General features: G+C 48.1%; 1 protein-coding gene across 3 annotated transcripts in view; it reads left to right on the top strand.

Annotated features, from left to right (window-relative positions):
• The window catches only part of BIN3 (bridging integrator 3), a 45145-nt gene that overhangs the window by 8645 nt on the left and 11293 nt on the right, over nucleotides 1-25207 (top strand). For 2 of the 3 annotated variants that reach the window (XR_004350251.1, XM_032634168.1), the window contains exons 2-5: nucleotides 14295-14343; nucleotides 21699-21739; nucleotides 22105-22166; nucleotides 24709-24845. Coding sequence is in view for 2 of the 3 variants with exons in the window: in XM_032634168.1 (XP_032490059.1) it covers nucleotides 14295-14343; nucleotides 21699-21739; nucleotides 22105-22166; nucleotides 24709-24845 (289 nt within the window). In the remaining variant the exon portion in view is untranslated. Of the gene's footprint in view, nucleotides 1-11645; nucleotides 11669-14294; nucleotides 14344-21698; nucleotides 21740-22104; nucleotides 22167-24708; nucleotides 24846-25207 lie in introns of those variants that run through there. The other variant, XM_032634169.1, reaches the window with a different exon arrangement.

Raw genomic sequence — 25207 nt, 5'->3', positions numbered from 1 at the left:
CAGCTGAACTGGGCCATTGTTCTGGTCAAGTAACAAATCAGCCAGGTCACAGAGTCGTGCCTTTTATTTTTACACACACACATAACCTCCTCGGACTGGTGGCAAGCGAGAGTGGTGTTGTCTGTCCTCTGGTTCGGAATCCAGCTAATTTAGGGGAAGGACTGAGGTGGGGCTGGAGAGGCTATGGTCATAGGCACTGGAAATGGATCCTTCACAGCTCAGGCCATTTCCCCTTCTGATGAGGCTCTCACGTCCTTGCTTGGGCTGAACTTTCCTTGGCCCCGGGCATTGTGGCCAGCTGGCCCTTCAGAGAGGATGGCATCCAACAAGCAGCTGCTCCGCCAGAGCCAGCTGACTCTCCATAAACCCTGCCCTGGCCCCGGCCCACTGTTTTCTCTCTCCAATTGTCAAGGTGGTGGTAGCCTTGGTGGGGCCTCAGACCCGAGAAGGCAGCGACCGGAGGATAGAGTGACAGAAGGATGGGGGAGGAGGGGCTTGTCCTTCCAGCCTGCAGAAGCTGCTGCCTTTCGCCCACCTTCCTGCTCTTGCCGAGACAGTGACTCAGGCCCAGACCACTCCCCGGAGAGCCAGGATTTCAGCCACTATCTGCTGCCTCCTACTCTTTGCTCAGCCCTCCCTTCGTTCTCACCTCCCTCCCCTCCCCCCATGCCCCACCCCCAAAACTGTGATCTTTGCCCAGCTGGAGATATCGGGATGATACACGGTTGGGTTGACTGAATCATTCCAGGGTTCTCTCCACCCCCGGGCAAGGCCTCGGCCCATTCAGGCTCAGTAGAAACAAATTCTGGAGGCCCGGTGAAGGCCAGGGAGGAGGGGGTAGGTTTTAGCTTCTTTAAGCTGTTCTTGGTAATGGAGTGGAGGACTCTCCAAAGAAGGTGGGGCTCGGGGGATCTGCTGGGGTGACCAGGGGATCCCCACCCAGCTGCCATCCGGGCCTGCCTCTCGTCTCTGCCTCTGCAGTGGAGGGGGTGGGGAAACAAAAGATTGAGAAACCTAGCAAATCGAAAATGCACAAGAGCTGGTTTTGTAAATAGACATTACCCAAGAGCAGGAGTTTTTGGGGAGAGGTTTTCCTGAGACAGACAGAATTAGCCAACTGGCACCATGCTGCTAATAGAGACATTTACTGTTTGAAAAAGTATATTTGTAGCTTTGGAGAACATCCTGTTGACTTTTCTTTATTGTGAAAGAAAATAGAACCCGTTTTCTTCCCCCCTTTCCCTCTGTACACACAGAACTTTTTTTTTCTTTTTTGAGGTGGGGCATGTTGGGGGTTGGAGAAGGGTAGGGCTGAGAGAAATGTTTTCTCCATTTTGTTGCCGAGACCAAAATATCCCTCCTCCTGCCCTCTGGTGCTCATATTTATGGAATGGCAAGCAGAACAAAGTAAAGAATCCTACTCCAGGGGCCGGGAGCTCACAGCCTTCATGATGGTTTCCAGAACGTAGAGATTCTCTGGGGAGCAAGCCCAGTCTCCTCTCTGGATCTCTGCATACCCGCCCGATTCCAGGGGGAGAGCCCTGAGGAAAGCTGTGAGAAGGAGGAGGAACAAAAGTCTGGAAGCCCGGTGAGCGCCCCCTGCCCCAGAGCCCCAGCCGTGCCAGGACAGCTCTGCTCTGAGATGCTCTGATACTGTCAGTCTTGCCGCACACTTTCCAAAGCAGTTGCTTCTCCTGAGGACGTCCCTGGGTTCCTGCGGGGGCCTAGACCACGGGATGAAATCAAGAGGTCAAGGAGAAGAAGAGGCAGAAGAGTCAGTTGACGTGCAGTTGCTTTGCTCTTTCGTCTCACCATCTTTCACGTCAGTGGCAGAGAATCCGATCCCTCCATCAGGGCACCTGCCCCAGTTTTCTGGCTCTTTCGCTGGCAGAGTGGAGTACGTTTGCTATTTGGCAGCCTGAGAATAAACCCAGGAGACTCTTCTCCTTTCATATTTCCTCTCAGGCTCTTGAAAATGTTTTCCCTTGACCCATACTCTGATAACTTCGCCAGGCTTTACTGCCAGTGCCAAAGGCCAGCTCTGTTCTCTCCGTCTCCACTGAATTTACTTTCCCTTGACCCAGGCAGTTACTTGTAGCTGGTGATGCCTTTTTAGGTTTTATTTTACTCAGGTAAGGATTGAGAGACCAAGGACAATGAGATTACCTTTCTTTGTTCTTTATAGAGCCTGATCTAAGAGTAGCTTTTTTCAGGAACCCTAAATTAGAGTATGGTATTTGATAGGGCCCCTGGGCCAATAGGCTCAGTTTACTCATTCATTTAATCATTCATTCCCTGCTTACTATGTGTATGAAGCCAGACTATAAGCTCCATGAGATCATAGAATGAGTCTGCCGTATTCATCCTGATATCCCTAGAACCTCGTGTAGTGCTAGGCATGAAGGAGGCCCCTAATACATATTTACTGACTGTTCCTTCAGTAAAAGGTTGAGAATAGCACTGTGCCTAGTACAGCACTTGGCAGGAGTTGCAGAGAAGCATAACGTTGAGTCCCTACCCTTGAGGTGCTTTTGTGTCATAATCAGAAAGCAAGATGTATGCACGTCAAAGTTAATTAACCTGTACCTTTAACCGAGCAGAGCTCACTTCAGTAATGGAAGGATGGCTCAGTCTTAGGACATGTATTCACACAGTTCGTCACAGCACTAGGTCATAGGAGAACCAACTGGTCCACCAAATGCACGCTGAAAAGGCATTGATATAATTCAAAAATCCAGTCTTTGTATCTTTCAGTAAACTAGAAACAGAAAAATATTTCCTTACTATTAGCCTCCTAAATAAACCAGGAGCCCTCTTCGTATTTTATAGTGAAAGATCAAACTCGAAGTATTCTTACTAAAGTTAAAAACATTTTTCTGTAATTTTTAGCCAATGCCGTAATACAAGACAAAAATAGGTATTAAATATTGGGGAAGAAGAGGGAAATTTTACAATTATTTTTAAATGGTATCACTGTCTACTTGGAAAACCCAATTAGTTCTTTTTTTTTTTCCCAGCCAAATTTCTTGGGCTGTGTAGGTTAGGTGTATAGCTGTGGTGATTGGTTGTGGGGTAAATATTTAACACCCACTAGCTTTCCTGTGTACTAGGAAGATGAAATGAAAAAGAGAATCCATTTATAGTATAACCAAATATATAAAATTCCATGGAATGTACCTAAGACATGTGTAGGGCAAAAAAATTCACACATAAGTGTTACTTTTGGATGTTAATATTTAACTAAACAAATGTAGAGGACCTATGTGAAAAAGACTCTTAAGACTAAAGGGCATAATAAAAAGACTTGAATGGAGAGACGTGTTTTGGCCCTGAATGAGCAAACCTAATATTTATAAAGATGTAGGTTCTTCAAAAGTTAATCATAAATATAATATATTTTCAGTAAGTAATATCTTGACTTGGAAGGGGAAACACAGCAGATGATTTTGAATTTCATCTTAAATATGAAAACAAAATTAAAATAGCCAAATTACCTGAAAAAGAAATGTAATGAGAATGGATTTGCTTACTAGGTATCGATCTGTTTTAAACCTAAATAATTAAATTTGTGTTATTGGCAAAAGAGTAGACAGATCTATGATATAGAGCGGAAGTATTTAATGCTGATAAAATGATTTTTCAAAGATAGATTTTTCTTTAATTCGTTCATTTATTTATTTTTGCTGCATTGGGTCTTTGTTGCTGCAAGCCGGCTTTCTCTAGTTGCAGCACGCAGGCTTCTCACTGCAGTGGCTTCTCTTGTTGCGGAGCACAGGCTCTAGGCGGGTGGGCTTCAGTAGCTGTGGCTCGCAGGCTCAGTAGTTGTGGCGCACAGGCTTAGTTGCTCTGTGGCATGTGGGATCTTCCCGGACCAGGGCTCAAACCCATGTCCCCTGCATTGGCAGGCAGATTCTTAACCACTGCGCCACCAGGGAAGTCCCAAAGATGGATTATTTTTTAAATCATGTTAAAACAACTGGTTAGCCATACACTCAAACTCTACATGGAGTAAAGATTTAAATATAAGAGACAAACCACTAAAATTCATATGGAAATTCAAGGGACACAGAACAGCCAAAACAATCTTGACAAAGAAGAACAAAGTTGGAGGGCTCACACTTCCCAATCTCAAAACTTACTACAAAGCAACAGTAACTAAGACAATGTGGTACTAGCAATAAAGATAGATATGTAGATCAATGGAATAGAATTGAGAATCCAAAAATAAACCTTTATACTGATGGTCAGTTGATTTTTAACAAGGATGCCAGTTCAATGGAGAAGGAATAGTCTTTTCAACAGACGGTACTGGGATAACTGGATAGTCACATGCAAAAGAATGAAGTAGGATCCTTACCTACACCATCTTAAAAAATTAGAAAACACAAAAGGCCACATGTTATATAATTCCATTTATATGAAATGTCCAGAACAGGCAAATCCATGGAGACCGAAAGTGTCTTTGTACCACACTACAAAATGGTGAATGACTGCTAACAGGTACAGGGTTTCCTTTTGGGTGATGAAGATGTTCTCAAATTAGCTAATGGTGGGAATTCCCTGGCAGTCCAGTGGTTAGGACTCCGCTCTTTCACTGCCAAGGGAGCAGGTTTGATCCCTGGTCGAGGAACTAAGATCCAGCAAGCCACGCAGTGTGGCCAAAAAACATAAAATTAGTTGTAGTGATGGTTGCACAACTCTGTGAATAGAGCAAAAACACCAAATTGTTTGAAAGGATGAATGTTATGGTGTGTGAATTACATCTCATAAAGTTGTTACTTAAAATGAGTAAATAGAGCAGTTTCTGAGCAAAGGTGACAAATTGTGGGATTTGTGCAGGAGATGAAACCAGCCGTATATAATAATATAATACATATACATCTGTAATGTATAACACATTATACATTCCAATGTATAATAATGTACATCTATTTTATCTCCCTCGGAAATCCCACACAAAGCACAGTGAGGTGATTTTTTTTAAGTCGTAAACCTACCAATTCAGGGAGAATAGAACAGACATTGATGACATTTGGGGATTGGAATGCAGTTACATGGGGTAACTGACTTGGCAGTTCCCAGAAGGCCAGGTGGTGAACTGGCATTTAGGAAAACCAAGAACTTACATCACAGAATCCTCAAAGGTTCAGGAACTGGTGACACTAGGTACCTCTAGAAGTGGGCTGAAGCCGAACACTCAGATCAGGGGGATTGGTTGAAAGCTGCTCATGAATAAGTTGAGACTCCTACCATCTCCTCCCCAACGCCATTTCACTGGGCACTGTCCCCACCTCACCCTAGCAGAAGAACGAAGGGGCCCCACCCCTGGAGAGTGTGAAGCAGGGAGTTTCTCCACAAGGGCACACAGAGGTGGATTTACTGTGTGAAACTAATGAAGCTTAAGCCTCAGGGCCCCTCGCTTACATGCACCTTGTCCAGGGCCCGAGAAGGAACCCTAGCCATGTGTTCAGATGATCCTGTGTTTCTGTAAACTTCAAAAATGTATTTATACTGCACGCAGCTAAGAATATCTCTGCCTTCCTTTCCTCCTTTTTTTAAAATTAATTATTTATTGGAGTATAGTTGATTTACAATGTTGTGTTAGTTTCTGCTGTACAGCAAAGTGAATCAGCTACACGTATCCACTCTTTTTTAGATTCTATTCCCATATAGCTCATTACAGAGTATTGAGTAGAGTTCCCTGTGCTATACAATAGGTTCTTATTAGTTACCTGTTTTATATATAGTAGTGTGTATATGTCAATCGCAGTCTCCCAATTTATCCCTCCCCCCCCTTTTTCCCCTTGGTAACCATACGGGTGTTTTCTACATCTGTGACTCAATTTCTGAATTTCTGTTTTGTAAATAGGTTCATTTGTAGCATTTTTTTAGATTCCACATATAAGCGATATCATATGACATTTGTCTTTCGCTGTCTGACTACACTCAGTATGACAATCTCTAGGTCCTTCTTTTTCTTCTTTATACTACCCTTCATGTCAGGCAGCTTTGGAGTAGCCTAGACCCTTTTTGGGATGGGACAGGATTGGAGGGGGTTGTTGAATTGGGAGTATGCTGTTTTGACTTCAGTTTGTAAAGACATTTTTGAAAAACATAAAACAAGTGAGAAATTAGAGTCCTGAGTTGGAAGCGCACAAAGGAAACCTTTTTTGATCATCTTCAAATGTATTTTATAGCTAAGAGAAAAATTGGGTAAAAGTAGAACGCAAAACAAAAGTGACAAAGGTGAGAATGAAATCAATAGATATTACTCTGAAATCATGTAAAGTGTAACAAAACATTGTCACATTGTACCAAAAGCTAGTAATTCATTAAGAGAGTAAGATCAGTTTTAGATAGAAGTGATGATTATCTGATGACCTAGTTAATGAAGAGGAGGAGCAAATCATATGAACCTATTGCTAAAACATTTAAATTTCTAGTGGATTTAACATGAAAGACATAACAAAGATAACATAAAACTCATACCCTCCTACTAGGACCTCAGTGACAGACCAGTTACTCTCATTAATTCAGAGAGCATTTAAGATTAGTCATTGTACAAGAAAATTTGAAATGTGGCCTGAAATTTTACAGTTTATTTATGAGAGAAACATGAGATTTTCCTAAATTTTACAACAGTCCTAAAGTTTACATTATATTTATATGTTACCAGTAAGCTGGAAAAAAAAAGCTTTTCTAAACTGTCAGTAATAGAAAACAAATTTCAATCAACGCTCCTAGAGAAAAGGCTGAATTATTTGTCTTTTCTCTCTAAGGAAATGATTTATCAACTCTGTGTCACATGAAGAGGCAATCATAGACTATGCAGCCAAAAAAATGTGGAGAAATAAATATAAAGGTGTGTCAGGCAGATGATTAATAAAAATATTAGGTTATTCTTGATTTTCTGATGTTCATGTTATTTGTCAGCTTTTATAGCTTGTAATTTACAATGCTCTTTTCTCTGTTTAAATAAACATTCACTTTCAGGCCTATTTTTGTATTTGCAGTTTTGTAATCTCTTTTTTTTAAAGGGCATGCAAAATTGTGTAAGCTTCAGGCCCACAAAACCCAGATCCGCTTCAAGCACAGGTGAGGGCAGGACTTCATAGGAGGATGAAGTGGATGAATGCATGTGGAGTGCTGACACATCCTCTTACACACACACCCACTTTCATACACACACACACACACACACACACACACACACACAGCCTCTTCTACTCCGCTCCCAGAACAGTGAGCTGGGCCTTTCTTCCCAGTCCAAGACAGTGGAAGAATCTTCTCTAGGGAATTTTACCTCCCTTGGAGAAAAGAGTACAAACTGGCATCAAGGATCCCCCACAAAACTTCTCAGCCAGATCATCCTACACAATAGACAGACATTATTCATGTACTTACAGCTTCTAGTCAGCGTTTTGGTCCCCAGTCATATATTGGAGAAGACAACCAAGAATTACCACTCATCCAAGGGACATGTTTAACATGAAAAATGGAGACTAAAACAAACACAAAAAGCAACTTGAAGGGAAACTGAGACTGTAAAGGAAGAAGAAACTTTTTTCAAAGCTATCATTAAGATTTTCAGATAAGGCATCCAAGAAATAAAAACAGGGTACCATTTAAAAAAATAAAGGGACATCCTGAAAATTAAGAAGAGCTGTTGGAAATTAAAAACATGGCAGCAGAAATGAAAAACTCTTTAGAAATATTAAAAGATAAGGAAACATTGAAAAATAGAGAAATTAGAGGACCAGCCAAAGAGGGTCAGCATCAGAATTATAATAATTTCAGAAATAAGAAACAGAGAAAATGGGTGTGGGGGGAGTGGTCAGTAGCAACAAAGTTTCCTTTAATCCCAGAACTAAAGATTATAAATTGCCAACTCGAAAGAGTCCTGTGTATCCCCCAGCACAATGGATAAAAACAGACCCCAAGGTACATCGTTGTGAAATTTTGCAACACGGGAGACGTACATCTGACCCTCGAAGCTGGCATGAAGAAGATAAAAAACAGGTCACATACAAAGGTTGGGAGTCAGATTGGCTTCAGACTTCACCACCACAGCGGCACTGGGAAATGAGAAGCCAGTGAAACAGTGCCTTTGAGATTCTGGAAGAAATCATGTCCAGCCTATAATTCTATACCCAGTCAAAACTAACTCGTGTGAGGATAGGATAAAAGGGGTTTGGGTTGCGCAGTCTCAAAACTGATCTCCCTCACACTTTTTATCCACCCGGATGAGGAGTAAACCAAGAAAGGAGAAGACACGGAATCCAGGTGGAAAAGATCCTAGGAGAGAGGTGGAAGGAATCCCTGTGAGGGTGGTGACAGGGGAGCCCAGAGTGGAGGCAGCCCGTCCAGACCCGAGCAGGTCCAAGGCTCCAGTAGAGACTGCTTCAGGAAGGGAAAATGATAGGACACCTGATACGCATGAAAGTGTTGAGAGTAGATTTAGACAACTGAGAGAGGATTAGGGATAAACATCTAGAAGATGAAGCATATGAAAGAAAAGGAAAAATTATTTTTAGGGAAACTTGTGCAGTGTTCTTAGTTCTGTATTGCTGTGGAACAGATTACCCCACAAATTAGTGCCTCCCAACAATAATACCAGTTTCTGATTGTCAGGAATTTGGGAGCGGCTCGGCTGGGGGTTTTGGCTTGGGAACTCCACAGTCTCCTGAAGGTTTGGCTGAAGCTGAACAGTCTGCTGGCTGCCACATGCAGGAAGGAAAACAAACCATGTTCTGTTCCTAATAGTGTATTTCGCCTTGCTCTTACCAGATCACAGTATACCTCTATTGAGAAGGCAGAGTTACAAATGTGCCTTTGGGTAATAGGGGTGAAGACCCAAAAGAGGTGTGTGTTTTTGTTTAGTTAAATCTTCCTCTTCCAAGATAAAAAGTCAACAGCTAGGGCCTAAAACCTAATCATCACAGGGTGGTAATGCACGCATTTTTATTTAGAGATGCAAAGGTACATATCAAAAACAAAACAAAAGCCGCCACGTTAGAAGTGCTCACCACAGGCGATTGAGTTTAGGGGAGCCTAGAACCTAATGTTTTACTTAGCAGACATTGTTGCCTTGTTAAACTGTGCACGTGTATAACTTTGATAAGAGCAAAACTTAGATTAGCAGAAGGAAATCAGAAAAGTAGAAAGTAGGTCCAGGTGAACTTTTTCTGTGTTGGAGTGGAAGAGGCAGGTCTTTCTCAGTATGACACCAAAAGAAGAAATCATAAAGGAAAGAGACAGATTTGGGCAGTTTCACTTCATACAAATTAAAAGCCTCTGTACATTAAACACACACACGTACAAAATGGAAAGGTAAACGTTAAGACAGGAAAAAAATCCTGGGACTGGTGGTAAATGATTTCAATCCTTTAAAAAATGTAAACTGTTTCAGTCTGTCTCGGGCAATTTGGCAAGCGAATCAAAGCCTTGAACACGCATGTATCCTTTGACCCAGCAATTCCAATAGTAAGAATTTATCCTATGTGACTAATCCTTGATATGCCCAAAGATTTAGCCGTTGGTTTTTGTTTATATTAGAAGAAAAACTTGAGGCAGTTGAAATGATAATGTAAGCCATGTGGGTTACAAAAAGAAAACTAGTGACACAGTTGATTAATGAAATACTAGGTAGCTCTTAAAGGTCAGGCTGAGGAAAACTTGTGTATTGGCATATAAAAACACTCCTGATATATGTTTCCTTTATTTTTTTAAAAGTTGTGTAAATATGCATATGCTATACACACTGAAATTTGGGGTATTACTTTTTCTCTGGGATTTTGTGTATTTGTATCTGTGTGTGTGTGTTTGTCCTTTGTGGTTTTCCAAGTTTTTGACAACTGATCAGGTGTTATTTTTATAGTCAAGGAAAAGAACTTAAGGGATTTTTTTCCTTCAGTTTATTTGAGAGATATGGAAAGTGCAAAAAAGAAAACAGTAATCATATTCTCACCACCCAGAATTAACTACTAACATTTGGCATATCTGCTTCAGGTTTTTTTCTTTCTGAAAATGTTTAAAATATAATTAACACCAAAACATTAACCTTGGTTATCTTTTCAATATGAGACGGAGGGCTATTTGGGGTTTTTTTCTTTTCCTTCTTTTCCTTCTCTTTGTCTCTCCCTCTCTTCTCTCTCTTTTAGGCTTTCTGTACTTCTCAAGTTTTCTCTGATGAGCATGTTTTACTTTTTAAAGAGATGAACTATAATCAACTGTAAAAGGTAGAATATTTTTAAATGCCTAATAAAGTCGTAGACATCTTGAAGAAGGTAAGCAAGGTTTGGGAGTCAGAACAGCTTTGATGAAGCCAGGAGAAGGGAAAGGTTCCCTCTGGGTGGGGTGGCCGTATGTCCCAGTTGCCCTGGACAGTCCAAGTTTTATGCCTTTTGTCCTGATGAAATTATTAATGACATGTTGGCACTGAAACATGGACCTCCACTTTGGGACAGGAAGTTGTTTATAAGGCGTCTAGATTTGGGGGATAAATGAACAGCCACTTGGCTGAATCAGAGCAGTTGTACTGGGTGAATGGGAAGGGAAACTAAAAGGCGGGGTGAGACCATATTCTAGAGGCACAGTGACTGCTGGTTTAGGAAGTTCCTCGACCAGTTCTAGGGCTGGCTCAGGAAATGTACAGGGTGAGCCTGGAGCAGTTCATAGTCCAGAAAACAAGGAAGTACTAAACAAAACACACACACGCACGCGCACACACACACACACACACGCACGCACACACACTGATGTGGGTATGTCAGAAAGACACAGGAGTCAACTGAAGGAGCTCCCAGTGGCCAAAGCTGGAACAGTTTGAGCAACAGAATAAAGTAGGATTGGATTATAACCCATATAAAATAAATATCGATACATTTATACTGCTATAAGTGACTGAATAAATAAATAGAGAACAGAAATCTCCCATGCAGAATCCCAAATAACTTATGCCAATACTCTGCCCGCAAAAAGGTGGAGTATTACTTCTCATTTCTTAAGTGTGGGCTGTGCCCAGTGGCTTCCTTCCAAAGGTGGGGGGAGTCGTGGGGGGGAGGGGGAGGGACCATGTATCGGAGAATCCGGGGAAAGGCTGCTTCAGCCCAGTGACGGAGACTCACATCAGCAGTAGGAAGTCCGGTTGATAGCTCGAACCCTCAGTACCAGTACGATGTGGCAAGAATGGCACTTCACTCCTTCCCTCCAGAACCTGTAACGCCAGTCTAGTCGTGGGAAAAAGAGCAGACAAGTCCCAGTTGAGGGACATTTCTATAGAGCACCTGACCAGCACTCCTTAAAACTGTCAGGGTCATCAAAAACAGGGAAAGTCTGAGAAAATATCAGGAGGAGTCTGAGGAGACAATGACTAAATGGAATGCGGCAACCTGGCTGGGGTCCTGGAACTTAAAGGGGACGTTAGGTGGAAACTAAGGGAATCTGAACAAAGTGTAGACTTTAATATTTCAGGATTGGTTTGCTAATTGTGACAGATATGCCATACGAATATAAGATGTTGATAATAAGGGAAACTGGGTGTGGGATATATGGAGTTAGGTACTGTCTTTACAATTGTTCTTTAAATCTAAAACTTTTCTAATCAAATGTTACTTTTTTTTTTTTTTTTTTAAGGCATTCTTCAGGCAGGGAGATGGCTTTTGAAGAGGTGAGGTGAAAACGAATCAGAATCGTATGATAAAGTTATAGGTGATTGTCCGTAGCTGCAGTGAGATTACAGAGGCCTGGTTCCTTCTACACAGTTCACACGGCCTCTCATTTGTGCAGAAGCACCCAGTTCAGCACCAGCCCCCTCCTGATAACACGGTCCTCTTTCATTTCCAGGCTTTTAACAATGAACCCTTTCTAAATTCCATAGTATTTTAAGATTAGGTATTTTGACCAGATGATTTTTTCCCTAGTTCCTTCAGACACATATGACATATCTGTGTGAAAGAGTATTGAACTGTGAGTAGTAGAGAGAAAACTGGACAAGAAATCACAACCCTGATTGTTTGTTCTCGGTCCTGTTGCTGAATGACCCTGGGCTAGTCACTGAACCCCTCCAGATCTGCTTCCGCATCTCCAAAATGAGAGGGTTGAACTGGAAACATTTCTATGGTAACTTGCAGCTCTAAAAATACTGTGACTCTAAATTAAGATTTAGAGGGAGGCTGTGGCACCACAAATAATGGAATCTGAGTTCCTCATTCCTTTGTAGCTAGTCTGTAGTACTAGACGCCACGTTAGAGTCGCTTTGAGGACCACTCCGAGGGCTCTTTAGAATGCGCATTCTGCCCCCCATGTTCTTGGAATGGAGATTCAGTTTAGAATTCAAGTTTTAGGTAAGCTGAAAGGGCTACGTAGTCCAGCTCCTTTGTTTTATAGTTTGTTTAAGAAACTAGTCAGAGGCAGAGACCAGGGTTTCTTTTTTTTTTTTGCAGTACGCGGGCCTCTCACCTCTGTGGCCTCTCCCGTTGCAGAGCACAGGCTCCGGACGCGCAGGCCCAGCGGCCACGGCTCACGGGCCCAGCCGCTCCGCGGCATGTGGGATCTTCCCGGACCGGGGCACGAACCCACGTCCCCTGCATTGGCAGGCGGACTCTCAACTACTGCGCCACCAGGGAAGCCCAAGACCAGGGTTTCTGATTCCTGGTCCAGAGCCTTTTATATGGCAACATGCTTCACACAGAGCAGGATCGGTCTTTTTGCAGTGCCACCAGGGCCTCATTTGCACTGTCACCAAAATGGTCCTTGCGGGCAGTCGCTCACTGTCCAAAACCATTGTGTCAGTCAACTCAAGTCCCTGATTTGGGCAGAAGTAACTGTTGTGGGGGGAGAGGACTAAGGCTCTCCTGTCCCCTTAACCTTTCTTCTTCAGGTCTGAGAGAGGGAAATGGCAATTTCATTTTTTCTTTCCTTTTCAATTCCACAGCTTACCTTCCCTTCGTAATTACATAGCCAGAGATTATTTGTTTACAGAAGCCACGTGAATCAGCCAGCCCCCAAAGGGTTAACGCTCCTAAATTACGGGGCTGGATTAACAATAAACAGGATGTCCTCCAGAAATTAAATTTAAACTGCTGTGACTCAGGCTGGCCCATCCTCTCAACCAGCTCGTTGTCTGGGATTATTATCGGTGGTTAATTATACCACTGGGCTTAGCAGCAGTGTTGGTCAGTATGGGCCAAGAGAAGCCAGGCTTGGGGAGAGGGGGGTGTGGAGGGAGGGGCCTGGTGGAGGGGGTGGGGGGGAAGGAGTGGGAGCGGGAGGTTTGAATGGAAGGGACCCCTGGTCCTGAGCACTGGAAGGAGAGCAGTGAGAGTGGGGTCCAACCTGCACCCTCAGGGCTCTTCCCTGAGCTGATCCCAGCCAGGGATGCTTAACTCACTCCTACCTTGGTGGGAGAAGCCTGCGTTTCTGTAGCTGTGGGGATGCCCTGTGGCTTCTTTAATTCTCAGAACTGTAGGATGGGAGAATTTTCAGCGCTTGAAGGAAGCTTCTAGATTACCCAGTTTAACCCTCTTGTTTCAGAGTAGGAAATTAAGTCCCGGCGCAGTCATTTCCTGGCGTCCTGCTCCTCAGGGGTGGAGGCGGGGTTAGCGCTCAGGGTTTCACTCCTGGACCATGACCTTCCTTCCATTATGCCACGCCTTCTTCCATTTCCAAGTGGGGAACCTGAGGTGCAGAGCTTCCCAGCAAGTTCAGGGCAGACTTGAACTGGATTCAGATTCTTCTCCAAGCTAGCTTTCTTTAGATGTTGTCAGTTCTCACGGGAAATAACCCAGCCTGACTGGTCCTCAGTGCTCCTACAATTCGTCATCTCTCCCCAGCCCCACAAGAAGCCCTCCACAGTCTGTCTCTCTATAGAGAAGTGGGGAAGCACCTGCTACTGATGATAGTGGGCTTTGCGGTGTTTTTTAAAGGCATGTTTTCAAGGATGATAGCTGTCCAGGTGAGCCTGCAACCTCTGACTTCGCAGCTCCTCAGGACACAAGGTTTGTAGTGACTGTTACTAGTACAGTATCTCACCTTTCCTGCCTTCACCTCTGCAATGTATGTAGACATTGCAGAGAAAGATGCCCTGGGGCACCTCCATCTGATTCTGTCCACGGGAGACCGTTCTCCTGGAGCCCAGCCTGGTTGCTGATGGTCCTAGACCCGCAGGCACGTGGTACGAGTCCCGGGAGTGAGGCACTCCTTCCAGGGGGGAAGTGGCCGTACCTCATCAAGTCTTTTCAGCCACATCCTTCCCCACTTCTCCTAACCTTCCTCTTTGACTCTTTGTCTTACAGGATTCCTTTCAAGATTGGGCAGCCCAAGAAACAGATTGTCCCCAAAACAGTGAGTAACCAATTCTTTCACTCCGAGACTCACGTGGCCTTTGTGTAGAACCGGAGCTTTGACTCAGTGAATGGTGGTGCTGGGAAGGCGGAACCCAGGCCTTACTATTCCCAGTTGTGCTGCTCTAGAACCTCACACAGGCGAGGGCTTATAGGGCCCTCCTATCCTGGGACACTTTCCTCCCTCAGGTCAGCCTGGGCCCCTCCCCTTCCTTGGGCAGGTGGAAGAGGTGGGTTACAAAGTGAGGACAGACACCCTGCTTCTGAACGGCCCAGCACTGGGGTCTAGCGTGACAGTCTGCACTTTCCTGAAAGGGTTCCTGAGACATAGGCTCCCGCCAAGGACACGTCCCAGGCCTCTATCTCCCGCCCCCTCAGGCTGCGTAAAAGGCCAGAAAGCCTCCCTGGGATGTCCAGGTCCCCTTCACTCTGCTGCTACATCCATTCTTAGCCAGGACCCGGAGCCACTCACTGGGAGGGCATGATTGAATCCTACCCCTTTGTAAGTCCACAGTTATTGTCTCTATTTTATTGCCACAACGGAAGAGGAGGAGAATCTAGATTCTCAGAAAGTTAGAACTGTGGGACTTCCCTAGCAGTCCAATTGTTAGGACTCCACTCTTTCCACCGCAGGGGGCCCAGGTTCGATCCCTTGTTGGGGAACTAAGGTCCTGCAAGCTACGCAGTGTGGCCAAAAAAAAAAAAACACTGGAAGCCCTTAGAGATCATCCAGTCCAACCTTCTGAGTTTTCCTGATGAGGAAACCAAGGCCCATGGAGTTTTTGTGACTTTCTAAGAATTACGTTTCATAAACCTAATTCTGATGGAGCTGGAATTAGAACTCAAGTTTGAGGCTCCGTTTCGTACACTTTCCATAGCTTCACGTGAGCTCACTCGGGCTGTGAAGATCTCCTGAGGTTTTGGAATCTAGTCAAGAATGGCCTCTCCACAGGACTTCACTGGTAGCACAGGGGTTAAGAATCTGCCTGCCAATGCAGGGGACACGGGTTCGAGCCCTGGTCCGGAAGATCCCACATGCCACGGAGCAACTAAGCCCAGGTGCCACAACTACTGAGCCTGCGCGCCTAGAGCCCGTGCTCCGCAACAAGAGGCCACTGCAATGAGCAGCCCATGCACTGCAACGAAGAGTGGCCCCCGCCTGCCGCAACTAGAGAAAGCCCGCGTGCAGCAACAAAGACCCAACGCGGCCAAAAATTAATTAATTAATTTGAGAAAAAGGAATGGCCTCTCCAACCCCTCACCCACCAATGTGGGTGAGGCTCTTGAGGGTTTAGCGTGAGAGACTATATCTGTAAGGTTAGCACTGTCAGCCTGCTGGAGGCCCTGGACTGTCATCCCAGCCGCTTATAAGACAGTTCTTGTCTTATAACCTTGGCCCTCCTCAGCTCCGGACTCTGAACTGGGTTTGGCTGGAGGGGAAGTGCAGCACGCATCTGAGCACTGGCTCCATCTTTGGGAAATCCAAAGTTAGGTCACTTAAAAGGAAATGGGCCCATGTTAAAAGGGCCCTCCCTTTTTTTCAAGCAAAGGCAGGCCAAGGACAGACTCAGAGTATACCTCCCATGCAGAGGCTGAGCAGCTGTGGAGGCGCTCAGCTGAAGCACGAAGAATCTGGGCGTGCTCCAGCCAGCTACAGGAAGTGGGAAGGTGTGGCTTTGAGTCTCCAGAGTTTAATCCGGGGCAGATCCGAAAGGGAAGTGGTTTCGAGAAGGGTCTTTTATTCCCAGCACTCACTACCCAAAACCAACAAACAAACAAAAATTCCTCCTAACACCCCAACCTTGATGGAAATAGCCTTTGTTCTCCATGGAAAAGTATAGGGTAGCATGCAGTTTCTAGCTTCCTTGCCAGAATTTGTTGTTGGAAAGATCTCTAGGTCTTTTACTCTAAGGGGTGGCCGGGACTCCCCGGAGGAAGGGCAGATGGACAATCTCAGTACCTGTGGATGGGCCCGTGGCCTCCCTCTTCCCTTCCTGGCATCCGCCGTGTTTGGGATGGAATTGTAGCCCTCTAACACCTGGCATCAGCTCCTCCAGACAGACTGGGCATCAAGAACTGGTTATGAAACTGGATTTGGAAGGTTCCCTGCCTGGATTCCCATCCTGGCCCTGCCACGTGTTGTCCGTGACCTTTAGCAAGTTCCTTACCCTCCCTGAGCCCTCATTTTCTCCTTTGTGAAGTGAGGATGATACTAGCTCCTATGTCATTGATGTAAGTATTAGGCATCTTACGTGAGGTAATGCATATGAAGCACTTAGCACAGTGCCTGGCACGTAGTGAGCCCTCAGTAAATATTAACTGCATTATGAGACGATAGCTGATTTGACTCTTAATAAACCACCAAGGACCCAGCCTGTCCCAAGCAGCTGGATTCCCCAGTACAATGAAATGGTAGGCTGGGCCTTTGATCTCTCACGAGGAATAGAGTCCTGTGCTTCCTCAACTCCCCAGAGGCACTGAAGTCTATGTAGCAAGACCCTACCTCTTCGGAGTCTCCCTACCCTCCCCCGCACAAGCCCCCTCCTGGCCCCCAAACAGGCCAAGACTGTACAGTTGTCTCAGCATCTCTGGCAGCTGCCCCCGAACATGGGTGACGCGCTCTGTTTTTCCTGTCCAGGCACTCTCGGGGAGGGGAGCAGATGTGGCTGTCTGGGTTATTGGAAGTCGTGGCACCCCTGTCATGGGAAGAAAAGCTCATGTTATCTTCAGGGAGTTTCAGGAGGTTTTTGGCTCAAGGCACCCAACCATCAGACACAAGGAAAGCATTGTGCGTTTGCCCTCCCCATTCTGCTGTGCCCAGGTTATTAACACAGATTCCAGTATTGTCAATGCTTTGGCTGGAAGGGCGTGTTCTCTGCAGGGGCTGACCACTGGGGCTGAAATGGAAGGACAAACACTCCCCCACTTTCCAGTCCTAACCTTCTGCTTAGTCCCCTCCCGCTGCCCCAGCTCATGAAGGAGCTGGAGCATCTTGGTACGGCAAAGAGATGCTGCACCTCCCTCTGCAACCGGCATGATGGAAGCCTTCACACATTGAAGCAAGGGTTTCCCTGGGTCTCGCACACACCTAGATTCCCAGCGAGGCAGGCGCTCTGGAAGGTCAAGGCAGATGGGAGTCCCTGCAGGTCGCGCCTTCACCTGAGAAGGGTTTTCAAGTGCAAAGTGGAGGGACCCTTTGTAACAAACCAAAGGCAGGCCGCTCTCCACCCTGAGCCGCCCTGGAAGAGGAGCTTCTTAGAAGGCACAGGGCTTGCTCTGCCTCAGACCCAATCTGGCTCTGCTTAGCCCCGGGATTAGAGCCTGGCCCTGCCTGCTGGCCTCCCTCTTCCCTTCACCATGAGTGTGAGTGGGTGGGAACTCAGCCCACTATTCACTTAACAACCACCAAGCTCCTGCCGTGTGGCAGCCTGACCTAGGCCCTGGGGACAAGCTGTGAGCAGCGCGGCCCCTCCTGCAACCCTGAGCCTCCGAGAATGCAGGGGTTGCTGAGGCAGTCTCGGTGCTTGACCCTCCCTGCACTGACCTCGCCAGCCTGACCCAGCCCACCCTGACCTGCCGACAGTCGTGCACATGTGTTTACACTTGCATTGTTGACCGGGGTCCAGTTGCCTTTTTGGCAAAGGCATCAAGCGTCCAGAGATGTTCAGATCTTTTGTATTTGGCTCCTTCCCTCTGCACGGATATACCTTGGAATGAGACTCCAGTGTGTCCCTTGATCCCCTCAGCCGTTGTCTGAGGGCCTAGAATCCCGGTGCTGTGCCTCTCAGATCTTTCCCCTGGGGAGGAGAGAGACCTCAGGAGCAGTGAGCTGTGGAAGCAACGCCAGCTGGCTACCGACAAAAGAGGTGAAGCGTTCTTGACCTTCTCTTAGGCTGTCAGATGGCATTGAGCTGGGAGAGCAGAAGACTCAAGCTCCCACCCCGACACACTTCTCCACTTCCAGCGTGAGACCCTGAGTTTCTCCTCAGCCAGTTGGACACCTGCGGTCCTTCTCTGTGCGAGTTCCAGCAGTGGCAGCCCGGGAGACCAGGTGTTCCCTGACATCCCACACAGCACGCTGGGGATTGCGCAAGAGAGCGAGGGGGGCCTGGCCCTCGCCTCCCTTCTCGCCCACCCACCCCCAGGGTACCTGCTCTCTGCTCTTGGTCTTCAGGAGAGCTGGACCCTGGCCAGGGCATCCTTAATTTCAACTTCATCTTTTTGGCAGAAAAAATACTTGTGCAACGTAAAGACTCAGCTCAGCTGTCACATCCTACAAAGTAAGAAAGGAGACGTGTCCAGTGGAGGGAGGCCCCTCTGTGGCCCGAGGCACAGGGCCCAGGCTTTACCCCACCTGCCAGCTGACTGAGTGCTCTGTGCCAGAGGGTCACAGACCAGTCTGCTTCCTCAGACCCCCGGTCCTCTCACCACCCCAGTGGAGGGGAGCAGGGAGACCCCGTGTGTAAGCCGGGCGCTGTGCTCTGTGCTCTACACATACTGCTCGTTAATCCTCCAAACAAGCCAGCAAGGCTGATGCTGTCAGCCCACTGCCTTGTCAGCCACCTGAAATTCCCATGGGCTGAGACCAAGTGAAACTATCCCATTTTATTAGAAAAGAAACCGAGGCTCAAAATGTTGGAAATGTTTCTAAAGCTCCTCATCTAGTATCAGAGTTCATATCTTCTGTCTGCTTGCTCCCCTCCACCGCCTTCCCCCGGGCGCTGTTGAAAAAAGGACTAGACTAACTTCAGTGCGGACTCCAAAGGGCAGGGCGAGGCCCATTTACTCCAGAACAAATCTCCCATCCACGGTCACACCAGCAGCTGTTCGGACCTTCAGCTAAGACTCTGATTCCTGTCCAGCTACAAATCCCCCGGCTTAGGTAGCACTTTAAACTTTTATCAGACACATGCACTTTAGCGGGAGTGAATTATGAATTTTTTCTTGAGAGAATCTTTTGGTGGGTCATACAAAAGGTGATGATGAAAATGTTGGGTTCCCAGATGGAGAAAAAGTGGGTCTGTTGAAAAGAGAGGAAAAGACTGTAGGGCAGGAGGCTAGGGCACCAGTGATTGATTGATTGATTGATTTCGCTGCACCACGTGGCTTTGGGATCTTAGTTCTGGGACCGGGGATTGAACCTGGGCCCTTGTCTGTTAGAATGCGGAGTCCTAACCACTGGACTGACAGGGAATTCCCAGTGGATGAGTTTTACTTCACAACTTTGTAGAAGGTCCCAGATGTTAGGATCATAATGTAAGGGGAAGACCATGTGTTTCTGCTTCTGAGTTTTACAGTTCAAATGAGGAAGGCGAGCCTTCTCCATGCAAGAGAGCCCCATTGTCAAGCCCTGAGGTCGGATGCTAAGTAGGGCCTCTGCGTCAGGCCTCACTGGGCCCTTCCTTGCCCTCCATGGGGCTCCCCACGGCCCCCCGTCACGTGTGTGTTTGTTCTTTTGATTTCCCGACCAGGGCCCGTGTCTGTTTTGGTTTTTTTTTATTATTTTTTTTTGGCTGCGTTGGGTCTTCATTGCTGCGCGCAGGCTTTCTCTAGTTGCGGCGAGCGGGGGCTACTCTTCGTTGTGGTGCATGTGCTCCTCATTGTGGTGGCTTCTCTTGTTGTGGAGCACAGGCTCTAAGTGTGCAGGCTTCAGTAGTTGTGGCACGCGGGCTCAGTAGTGGTGGCTCACGGGCTTAGTTGCTTCGAGGCACTTGGGATCTTCCCGGACCAGGGCTCAAACTCGTGTCCCCTGCATTGGCAGGTGGACTCTCAACGACTACACCCCCAGGGAAGCCCCCGTGTCTGTTTTATTCACCAGTATATCCCTGGCACCTGGCAGAATGCACTACACTTAATTGGTGTTCAATAAATGTTTGTGGGATTAATGAATGCAGTTTAAAAAAAAAGAAAAAAGGCCTGGATTAGGAGTCTGAATTCTAGCCCTGCTTTGCCACACACTAGCTCTGTGTCCTGATGTAAATCACTTCCCCGCTCTGGGTGGCATTCTCATTTATCTCGTGAAATAATTGGCCTGAATAATGTTCTGACAGTCTACGACTGTCAAATTTACCTTAATCCAAACATGGAGCATGAGGCCAACGGGGTTTTAGAATTCTGACTCCTGGTGAGGCACAGCGGGGCTTTGACGATCACTGCAAATCCACACTCCTTCACCTCCAGCCTGTGATAGCCAGGATTTACGGATCTCCCTGGCGGGAGTCTCGGGGCAGCCGCCAGGAAGGTGCTCTCATAGGTCATGGCTTTAGTTCATCAGCCAGAGCTTTTCCCCCTTAGGTAGAATGACAATAGAGGGCGCAGGCCTGGGAGCCAGGCTGCCTGGCCCGTGTTCAGACCCCAGGCCTGCCGCTTACTAGTGGTGTGACCTTGCTCAGGTGACTCCCTCTCTGTCCCGGTGACCTCAGTGCGGTGAGGGCTGTCAGCGCACCTGCCTGCCAGGTGAGTGATGGAGGAGAAGCCGGTCACGGGAGCGTGTGGTGCCTCAACAAGGCATGCAGGGAGCTGTTCGGCCTCCTTGGAAGAAGACAAAGCAGAGGCGGGGGCTCCGTCCTCCTATCGGCCCTCAGACATCAGGACTCCGCAGACCACTCTCCTGCGACCGTTGCCTGGGCCCCACTTTACAGATGGGGAGATTCAGGCTGTAGAAGTGCAAGTGACTTTCCTGGCTTCACCTGCCCTGTAGGCCGAAGAACTGGGGTCAGGGCGCATACCCACTCGGTCTAAATATCAGGGAAATCTGATGACTCATCCAGAATTTAGAGAGCCTTGCCTGAGTCGATAATCATATCTGTGATGGCTGCATCCCAGCGCACAGAGCGGGGATACCTGGTCTTTCTTGATCCACCCTGAACGCAGCAGGTTCTGGACCTGTGAGGAAACCAGGACCGGGAGGGGAGGGGAGCCGTTCCCGCCCCAGAGCTGCTGAGCGGCAGGGACAGGACCGGACTCCAACCCGCCCGCTTTCCTCCGCGCCCTGCCTCTTCCCCGATGATGAGTTTGCATCACACTCTGAGCCCCTTACCCAGACCCCGCAGGGGAGGGGAGGGAGCACAGCCCAGCCTCGCTCCCTGAGGTGGGAACAGAGCCAGCCGGGATCCGCTGGTACCTGCCTGGCTGGCCCGTCTGGGAGGGGCGTCCTGTGACCTAAGTCACACACTTAATTAATTTGGGAACACAGGGCTTCTGTCATGAACGGTGTGCTGGTGCTTGTGTGGACTGGATGGTGGTGTTTTCTGCAGAAGCGGGTGCGGGGAGGGCGTGGAGGGAGTTTCGTAGGTGACAGATTTTCTCCAGCCTGCTGTCATTCCTCCAGTGATTGAGTTGTCGCTTCCCTTACAGGTGGAAAGAGACTTTGAAAGGGAGTATGGAAAACTCCAGCAGTGAGTGTCAACCCCCAGGAGGGAGGGCAGGGAGGGGGCTGCTCCAAGAAGGAAGAGAGCCTTCTGCCTGGGCTGCCTCGTCCACTCACCCTGGGAGCCAAGGGCAGCTTAGTTCACCACCTGCCAGAAATTCTCCCCCCTGGGTGGTGGCTCTGTGACAGTCGTCGACTCGTAGCCTTTGGGTGCCTCGCGCCAAGCCCGCAGTGGCCCTTCAGTCAGTGGGGACATCCGCGCAGAGCAGGCCCTCCCTTCTCCTGGCAGGCGACCTGAGTGTCGCTTGGGGCTTGGCTCAGGGGGACGGGCAGAACGGGGGCAGAAGCAGGTGGGTGATGCCAGGTCCCCAGGCCCGTGCCCCTGCCTTGCAGGCTGGAGGAGCAGACCAAGCGGCTGCAGAAGGACATGAAGAAGAGCACGGACGCCGACCTGGGTAGGCGGCCCGTCCCCCGTGCCCGGCCTGGACGGGGGAGGGGCAGAGGTGGACACCCTCCTCACTCAGTCCCTTTGGGGCTGGCTTAGAAGGAAGTGCCCTTAGTAGGCGCCCCGCAGATGTCCCTGAGAAGTGGCTTGAGGTCACCCTTCACTTAGCAGATCACCACTCCCTGCTTTCCCTGGGGCGGCAGCAGCCACCACTGGCAGGTGGAGGGCAGCTCCCGTGGTCTGCGCCCCAGAGCCTCCGGCCAGTGCTCCTCCAGAGGATGGGGGGCGGGGGGGGGTGTCTGGCCATGACCGCCCCTGCTTCTGACCCCGGCGTCTCCAGACTGTGTGTGTAGCAAGCCACGGGTCTGATTTTCAGTCTGTCCGTTATTTGAATGTAGTTAGCTCTGAGTTGCCTGGATTCCATCTTTCGTTGTGGCTCCCGCTGTCTTTCTAGTAGGGAAATGCTGTGGCCTGTGCTTCTTTTCCTTCCTGCTTTTCCACACAGCTGCACTCTCAGAGTGTGAACGGAAAGGACAGAACGTCAGGGATCTATGAACTGGAGTCTAGCTGTAGAGAGTGTAGGTTTTTAACAAAGAAATCAGGACAAATGGGTGACCCCTGGCACCTAGGATTTCTGGCTGCTTCTGTCCCGAGTCAGACGTGGAGTCTGGGCAGCAGAAGCCCTCCTGAAACAGTGGTGCCCTCACCCACCCCAAAGCCTGCATCCCCCAGTCCAGGCCAGAGAGCCTCACACACTGTTGGCTGGGGCATCGGAGTCAGTGAGGGCCTGCTGCAGTGTGGGTCGCCCGGCCCACCCCGAGACTCTCTGATTCATCAGGTCTGGGTGAGGCTTAGGGACCCCACTTTGAGAACCACTGCTCCACACGGTTGGGAGGAATCAAATTACACCTTTCCTGGTCTTGGAAACTCCTGAGCTGCTGCCTGGACAGGATCTCACATCCAAAGCTGTGGGTCCAAAATAAGACCAAGCAGGCGTGACCAGACCCTGCCAGGTCCTCGTCGACCCCTGTGCTCCCAGGTTGTGTCAGGGCTCTAGAGACCCACGTGCGGTCCAGGACTCCTGGGCTCCCTAAGGTACGAAGCCCGCCAGCCTCCCGGTTTGTGCTGGGCTGACCATGCCCCTCCCCTGTCCCTGTAGAGGTAGAACAAGGGATGTGAGCTGCTCCAGAGGACAGTGGAGGCCACGGCACCCTGCTGTGTTCACACAGGCCGGTGATGCCTCGGGGCGGGGCTCCCAGACAAAGGGCCACCCCGCAGACTCTCGCCGTTCATTGACTTCAGATGGTTCTAGCAAAGAGACATCAACTTGAAGATGTGGAGGCGTTAGGAAAGAAAAGGAAAATTGGGAAGAAAGTCTTCCCTCCCAACCCCTGACTTTTGGGGGGTTTTCCCTCAACTATTAAAAAAAATTAGGGGAAGAAATTTTTCAAAAACATTTCCAGTTTTGTCCTTGTTTTCTATCTTTTAATTACGCAGTCTGTGACCGTTTCATAACCCAAATGACACGTGAGTTTGCTCCTAAGCCTACAAAGTCACTTTACTTTTTAAGAGGGGTTTTGCCTCCGTTGCTTCAACATCTCTGGGAAGTTCACATTTCTAGTCTTCTCTCATATTTTGCCCTTTTGCTAGGGGACTGCAGCACACCCCCAGATTCAAGAGAAATCAAGGTGTATAACAGTAGTGTGCTCTGGTTTCATTGGCAGCATTTTTTTTTTCTTCACGGTTTATGCAATAATGGTGTGTCTTACAGTTAATAGCATCTTAAATTTAATGACATAAAATAAGAAATAAATCAAAAACACGTTTTCCCGTGAGCCCCTGGAACTGGTACAGACACTGTGGGGCAAGCAAGGCCCTTCTCCAGCCTTTCCTGCCCCTCTAGGATTTCGTTTGCTGGTAATGGAGGCCTGAAAACTCTCACGGGACCAAGAACTCCAAAGCTGCCAACAGGTTGCCTCGCCATACCGAATCCGGCCTAGTTTTGTCAATAAAGTTTTATTGGAACACACCCATTCTTTGGGTGTCATCTATGGCAAAGTTGAGTTATTGAAAGCCTAAAATCTTATCTCTAGCTGTACAGTAGGTTTGCCTCTCTGGTGTAGATACCATGCTACTCTTTCTGTGAGGGAGCCCCAAACCAAGCTTCACATCCAAACCGCCTGGAGATTTTTTTTTTTTTAATGCATATTCCTGGATTCCAGGCTTACTGAAATAAATCTTTGGAGCTAGAAATACGTATTTCTTACAGCTTCCCGCCCAAATGATTCTGTTATAATCCAGAGTTTGGAAAGTAAGTCATTGCAACAGGTAAATCTGCTCAAAAGAATTACCCAGAGCAGTATCAGGAATGCACATTACACCATAAGGACTGGTGTCTTGTGCCTCTGGGGTACTGTGTAGTTTATGGCCTGTGGCCATGGATGGAGGTCGTCCGGATGCAGGCCTCTGGCCCCAAGGATGACAGGGAGTCCTGAGGACAAGACCTTGAAGCATGCCCTGTCATTGGTTCACTGAGCTTTGACTTCTTACAGCCATGTCCAAGTCCGCTGTGAAGATATCCTTGGACTTGCTCTCCAATCCCCTCTGCGAGCAAGACCAGGACTTTCTGAACATGGTGACAGCCCTGGACACGGCCATGAAGCGGATGGATGCCTTCAACCAGGAAAAGGTGACTGGGGTCTTGGTCTCCCCCTCCTCGAGGCTTCTTTCTGGGTGGAGTGCTGCATGGAGTCCTTATCGGGGCTTGGTCTCCTCTCTGGACACCTGAGTGTCCCAGCCCTGTGAGCTCTCCCCTGGCCACCCTGCCCCCGCACCGGCTGCTTCCCGTAGCTCCCACTAGCTCACATCACTCACATGGGGCCACGAGGGAGACTCAGGCCGGCTCTGCCCACCCACGCCTGTAGCCCCTCAGACTTGCCCGCCCAGCCTCCTCACTGAGCAAGGCCATCGTCGGCTTCACAGAATGAGAACTGACCCGGGACAAGGCCGGTGCGCCTTGTCACCCTTCAGGGTCCCCGGTTGTCATCTCTG

Source organism: Phocoena sinus, chromosome 6 (genome assembly GCF_008692025.1).
Source record: "Phocoena sinus isolate mPhoSin1 chromosome 6, mPhoSin1.pri, whole genome shotgun sequence".
NCBI lineage: Eukaryota > Metazoa > Chordata > Mammalia > Artiodactyla > Phocoenidae > Phocoena > Phocoena sinus.
This window is presented reverse-complemented; position numbering and strand designations above follow the sequence as displayed.